General features: G+C 40.7%; 1 protein-coding gene across 1 annotated transcript in view; it reads right to left on the bottom strand.

The window, feature by feature from the left end:
• Positions 1-1,379: 1,379 nt before the first annotated feature.
• gucy2f (guanylate cyclase 2F, retinal) overlaps positions 1,380-6,735 on the bottom strand; it is a 10,240-nt gene continuing 4,884 nt past the window's right edge. The window contains exons 10-20 of the mRNA XM_005720679.1: positions 6,270-6,446; positions 5,974-6,130; positions 5,739-5,888; positions 4,426-4,574; positions 4,155-4,318; positions 3,853-4,045; positions 3,566-3,740; positions 2,555-2,653; positions 2,371-2,465; positions 2,210-2,295; positions 1,380-1,518 (exon numbers count right to left, since the gene is read on the bottom strand). Of these exons, the coding sequence (XP_005720736.1) occupies positions 1,437-1,518; positions 2,210-2,295; positions 2,371-2,465; positions 2,555-2,653; positions 3,566-3,740; positions 3,853-4,045; positions 4,155-4,318; positions 4,426-4,574; positions 5,739-5,888; positions 5,974-6,130; positions 6,270-6,446 (1,527 nt within the window). The 3' untranslated portion in view covers positions 1,380-1,436. The remainder of the gene's footprint in view (positions 1,519-2,209; positions 2,296-2,370; positions 2,466-2,554; positions 2,654-3,565; positions 3,741-3,852; positions 4,046-4,154; positions 4,319-4,425; positions 4,575-5,738; positions 5,889-5,973; positions 6,131-6,269; positions 6,447-6,735) is intronic.

Below are 6,735 nucleotides of genomic sequence, written 5' to 3'. Positions count from 1 at the left end.
TATATATATAACATCGTATTTACTTGCTAATTTACTTTGAACCGGAAGGTGGTGCTGTTCATCTGTTACTCCTTGCTGTCCTGGATATATATGTGTAGGTTATATACATGGGACCATTATCTTTTAAAGAAACCATGTGACACTTGACACATGATTACAAATTCACGTGTGTTAATAATAATTAAATAATAATAAAAGTTTGGTTGGAATTTTGGTTGATGTGAATAAAAACAATGTTTTCTCTACATTTTTGATTTTTCCCCCGTAAAGCCTGATGTATATACAGTCGACACACATACAGTGTGCCTGTGAGCAATAAATTTCACAAAAACGCCTTATGTATTAAACATGATACAAGTTAAAGCTCGTATATGCAAACTGATATTCAATGTCTTCTATTAATTCATCGGAAGGTTGAATAATCTCTCCAGTTTTATTTATTGATGTTTTTCATTATTCAGGCTTTACAGGTTTAAAATGTCTGACATCATTGAGAATTTTTCACTGGGTCTGTTATAGATTTTCAACATGTATCTTATTTGTATCGTCTTACTGAGCACCTCATCAGAAACAGAACATTAAGGCGGATTCATTTAACTAGAGTTTTGAGTGCCGACAATAGATGTTAAAATGACACTAAGCACATTAGAAACAGTGACATGTTTCACTAAAGGAAGTGGCCATTTTCCTCCTCATGACCGAAATAAAAATGAGTCGTACTTTTCCTTATTTATACTTGTTAAATATTTCAAGAAAAAAAACTGTAGGCATGGGCTTAAATGTACTTTGTCATGTGCTTCAAGACAGTAGAAAAAAAACTGATCGACCCCTTTCTTTTTTTCCTCTCATCTTGTTATTTTCATACAGTAGCAGCTTTTGCCTCAAACTTTGAATGGCTAACCAGTTTTAGAATTCAGCCACAGCTAAGTAACAGTCTCGACAACTATATTATGAGCTTTATAACAAACTAAAAACAGATAAAATCACCAGAAAAAAAGATAACATTTCATTTTGAAATAGGCGTTTGGGGCACTCAAATTTTCCAGCAAGTGAGCTTCTGATTGCCCTGTAATAGGTGACCACGCAGTGGCCGGTGAGTGCAGAGAGGAGTGAGCGAGTGCATCCATCATGAAGGAGTGGTGCACCTTCCCCGTGATTCTGGCAGCAGGTACGTAGGCAGGTAACTCTCATTACATTAGCACCGTTGTGTTTTGCTGCGCTGGCTGCAGGCAGATTAGCCGGTCGATGGACAATCCTCTTAAAGAAGTCTGCCTTAAGCCACAGTGAGAAGCTGGGTGGTGCTCTCTGTCCTCTGCGTGCCCCTCCCAGCTCTTTGTCTCTATTTGGATGGATGCTTACTCCTCCTGATGCTTTCTCCTCTCCTTTCCTCTCCTCTAGTTTTGCTTGCTCCACATTTCTCCTTCTCTTCCTTGCCTTCACAACTTTTTGTCCACCTGCCTGTTGGCCTTGCGGAAATGAGTCTTGATCTCCTCTGTCACCATCTCTTGCCAGTTGTCCCTAGTTGACACAGAGTAAGGTGTTAAAATCATGGCTGTAATTTGTGCAGTTGTCAATTTTAGGGAGTGCTCTAGGATCCACAAAAACACAACGAGAGCTGCTACAAACACAGTAAATTTAAAAAAACAAAAACAAACCACCAGCCAGCCACAATGAAAACGAATGCACTAAACAAAGAGGGCTTTCCCCAATCTGCTTAAGAAGATACGACAAGATCAAAAGATTAATGTGGCACTGCCAGACCACAAGCAATTTGTGAGATCCAGATATCTATAAGGGAAATTTATGCGCACAATCTCATCACGGTAGCACTTTACAGCACAACACCAGCTGGCATGCAGGTCTATACCTCCTGTGTATGGACTAAGAAGGTCAAGCCTTTTTCTCGGCTTTGTTTTTCCTGTATGCAGCTATCTCCTCAGGGTTCAGCCCGTGATTGTCTTGCCTGAAGCAACATGTGGATAGTTGCAGTTTGCATGAGTGGCAGGACACAAGTTACATGTGTGCATCACACTAATGAAAAGCAACATTTCTGAAAATATATCTGAAAAAAAAAAGATGTTTACAAGTGACTCACGAATCTGACTTCAATGGCAAATTGTGACAATCGCACACATTTCATTATTTCCCTTTAAATTCAGCTGTTGTGACGGTGCAGTGAGCGAATGAAAAGCGAGACTCGGTCTCTTACCCTGGTTTAATCTCTGGTGGTTTTGGCAAAGGCTTTGTAAAGTTGGTTTTCCCCACAAGCCAGTATGTCTCCTCAATACCTTTACCCTGCAACAAAAAGAACAACTCAGAGCTGTGCAGTCGGACTTTTAGTAAATAAGTAAGTCCTTCCCAAAGTGTTACCTTAAGCTCTGTCTTTCCTCGGACTTCTATTTTATAACCATCGTTAAGAGAGCGGAGGATCTTCACTGTGCTCATATTTACATGGATTCTATAAGCTGAGGATAGGATAAAGCGCATATAAAGACAATATACAGACAACAGAGTCAACCTAAACATGCCACGATGCAGCAAAGATCGCACGTACGCAGGCCAGTGGATTCCATACGAGAGGCAGTGTTCACGGTGTCTCCAAAAAGGCAATACCGAGGCATAGTCAGACCCACCACGCCTGCAACGCAGGGCCCTACAAAATACACAACAGAAGTCCAATCATTCCATTCACTCATGGAAAAATGTCCGTTACTAGTGGTGTTTTCATTTAAAGGTGAAACCCATGGTTTCAATTAGGAAAGTTTTAGTATCTGAGGTGTTTTACATCCCTCACTTGGAGAGAAGCATTAAGAGTCCCACCTCATAACAGAGCATGCATCAATAACAACAAATACGAGAGAGATTAAACATGAAATTGAGCGGCTGAGCCAGAGGTGGGTTGCAGTGGAGTGGACTGCAGATGTGCAGCAACTGTGGGCAAACTAAAGTAGCTTAAACCATGCACTATAATGCCTAAGTTGTGCTTTAGCAGCAAATAACCCGGAAATGCCTCTTAACCCTGCGGGGTAACTTTAACCTGATGCACACCTCCAAGGAAATGCAACTACTAATCAGGCTGATGCAGCCCGCAGCACCTCTGATTGGTGTGGAAGGTTACAGCGTAGGGTTTGGAGGGGTTATGTTGTAAGCTATGACTTGGATTTCCTGCTAAAGGATAATTCAAGCATACAATGAGATGTCAGCTGATGTGGGCTGGCATGGCAATGAGCTGTGACTGCCTGTGTCTACCTGAACTAATGCTTGTCCATTGACTCTGCATCAAGCCGAAAGCACTGCAAAGTCCACTGCCAAGACTGCAACTCTTATACTTACTACACAGTATATTTATCTGTGTCATAGTCTTGTTATGTTTTTTTTAGTTCTTGTGTTATTTTGTACGATGCACCACAGTAGCCAACATATACTGTTTCTAAATGAATAAATGCGATCGGACTACTATGTGGATTCCTGTTCTAAAATCTCTTTCAGCGACGCACATTCATCTTTGGATTCTACCTGATAAGCTTGTCAGGCTGATAATGACTCCAAAGACTGCCACGCCCACCTGAGTGGATTCCTATTCGTATCCTGACGGGCACGTCCGGCATGTGTCGCATGTGGAAGGTTCCCACTGAGCTGAGGATGTTCAAAGACATGTTGGCGATCTCAGCAGCGTGCTTGTTGCCATTTTTCTTAGGCAGGCCTGATGCTACCATGTAAGCATCACCGATGGTCTCCACCTGGACAAATCAAGAAGTTTATTCAGTGAAAGGGAAAATCAAGTGGAAGTCAAAGGTTTCAGACCAGTAACCTCTGAAACTGGGTGTTTATCAGGCGATATTATTCCCTGACCTTATAGACATCATGGTTAGAGAGCACAGCATCGAATAGTGTGTAGAGGTCATTCAGGAGGTCGACCACCTCAATGGGATCACTGAGCGAGGAGATGGTGGTGAAACCCACAATGTCGCTGAAGTAGATTGTCACCTGATCAAAGAACTCTGGCTCCACTGTGGCACCAGTTTTCAGGGCCTCTGCCACAGAACTGGACAGAAATAGAAAAAAAAAAAGGACGAATGAGATGATCATGGAGTAGGGGTACATTTATTTTCCAAACTTCATGCTGGCAGGATTGTGTGAGAGTGTTGACTGACGGTGGAAGCATTTCAGACAGCAGCTTCTCCGTTCTCTGCTTTTCCACCTCCAGCTCCTCTGTTCTCTCTCTGATGAGATCCTCGAGGTTGGAGCTGTACTGCTCCAGCATCCTCAGCATGGAGTCGATGATATTGGTCTTCTTACCCTTGTTGATTAGCTTGAACTATTGGAAAAAGTACGGCGTCATGTTAAACAAATATGTATAGAGCTCTTTAAATAGTTTAGATGAAGTAAAGAAATGAGGCCACGAGGTCGTCTGCAAAAACGAACCCGGTCAAAGATCTCATCAAAGGTCGGTCTGCGGTCAGGCTGTTCGCTCCAGCACTGCTTCATCAGCTGGATGCATTCAAGCGGAGCCTGGTCTGGAGCCACAGTAGGACGGCACATAGGAGGAGGTTTTTTCACCTTACGGATAATCTCTGGAGAACACGGGATGAATAAATACCAAAGTTATTACAGGTGCCTAAAGCCAAACTAAAAACTAAAGCTGTTTGTAAAACAAACATTTTAATTAAGTGAAATAAATATAATGCAACTAAATAAAACCTTAAATAAAAAATTTTAAATAATTGAAACAGTTTTGTGAACTTGGAAAACTAACTTAAGTAAAAATATACAGGTAATATAATTTTACTGTTTGCTAGTTTGATAAAATTATATGTACATTTCCCTGATAAACCTTTGAGGGATTGTTAATTGAGACTGTGGGGGTCTACGACACTGTGAATCAAATGTACGGTGTCCTTGAGAGGCCAAAAGGACTGCAACTTAAGAAAACAACAGTAATAAGAAAAACGCTGCAAAAGCACGTAAAACACAACGGAAATAGGAAAAAACACAAGGGAAGTGTTTCTGGGGAGACAATAACCTGACGGACCAGTTGCAGGAACCCAAAACACTGTAGGCGTGTTTTATCATGATTCATATAATACTAATGATGGATTTTTAGGCTAATAGTTAGGTTAACACACTTACCTCATCTTTTCTTTCCTCACAAAACCGATAGATCCTCCACTTCTTCTAAGTGTCTCCCAGCGCAATTCTTGGTTCCTGCAACTGGTCTGTCGGGTTATTGTCTCCCCAGCAACACTTCCCTTGTGCTTTTGGAAATCTGTTTTTTCCTATTTCTGTTTTCATTTTTCCTATTTCCGTTGTATTTTGTGTGCTTTTGCAGCGTTTTTCTTATTGCTGGTGTTTTCTTAAGTTGCAGTCCGTTTGGCCTCTCAGGGCCACCGTACAAATGCTTTCAAAAACTTCTGTGGATTTTCCGAAATCTAGCGTCTGACACATGCCGTCCATACAATAATAATTAAAAAACAGATCTAACACTAAAACTAATGAACATTAAACTAAAACAAGAAAGAAATCAAACGGGAGACTAACTGACACTAAGCAGAATTAAAAACAAATGACAGAATACAAAACTATTATTACTTTTATCTCTGTACTGACACTCTGTTAACTGAATTTGAAGTGGAAAGACAGCTTTTGGTGGCAGCCAAACCAAAATCAGATATCTCCATCTTCTCCTTACTAAATAAGTAAATAACTCATTGTTTGAGTATTCTGTGATGAATACACACCTTCAGGTGGCAGTCCCAGCATACAGTACGGTGGCCCTCTCACCACCACCTCTTGAAGAATGATAGAAAAACCGTACACGTCTCCCTTAAATGTCCCTTTGCGAGAATTTGCAAGGTCGCGTAGAAACTCTGGTGCTGTCCAAAACAGATCTAAGTACAACAAAGGAAACATTCAGATTCTGGCATTGTTTCAGTAAAGTATATTGAGTGTAAAACACAGCACAGCAAACAGTACCTTCAGGTGGGGGCTCTTCTAAAGGAGCTTTCTGAGACTCCAGCAGCTCATTGAAGCCATAGTCAGTAATCTTGAGGACAAAACGGCCGTCTACCACACAGTTTCGGGATTTTAGCCTGCCGTGGGGGAAGTCCCTGTGGTGAAGATATTTTATACCCTAGAAAGATTCAGATGCAAATAACACTTTGATTCAATCATAAAGAAACAACTAAAAACACTTAGTAAAACCCTTGCTGTTTTCTTCCCTTCAAAAAATGGCAAGCGGTTCTTTTCTAAAAGACTTTTTTTTTTATCACCTTGATGAGATCGAGCATGAGGGAGGACTTGAACATCCAGTCTAGTTTAACGTCCTCGTTCCTCAGCAGGTCCTGCAGACTGCCCCTCGAGCAGTGCTCCGTCACCATCGCAAACATGGAGCAGTCCAGAAAGAAGCCCAGGAACGGATTTACGTTCTCGTTTCTCAGGTCCTTCATCTGAGAAAAGTAGCTGCAGTTTGTTAAGATGACCAAAAAATCATACACATTTTTTAGTCTGAATATTTGCAGGAATTACACATTCAGGTTTTTTTTCTCATTCATCATTGGGTCACACAGGAGAGCACATGTCACCTAAATATTGTGTTGAAATGACACATGACAATAACACTGTATAGTTTATATTTGTATTTGTACCATTTGATAACACAGTATTTTGCATTTATATTTTGTATATTTGTATACACTGTATTTTGTATTGTATATATATATATATATATATATATAT

The sequence above is a fragment of the Pundamilia nyererei genome, unplaced genomic scaffold, assembly GCF_000239375.1.
Source record: "Pundamilia nyererei isolate P.nyererei 1_Seehausen unplaced genomic scaffold, PunNye1.0 scaffold00003, whole genome shotgun sequence".
In the NCBI taxonomy this organism is placed as follows: domain Eukaryota; kingdom Metazoa; phylum Chordata; class Actinopteri; order Cichliformes; family Cichlidae; genus Pundamilia; species Pundamilia nyererei.
The sequence above is the reverse complement of the archived record's forward strand: the minus strand, read 5'-3'. Positions and strand labels throughout refer to the sequence as shown.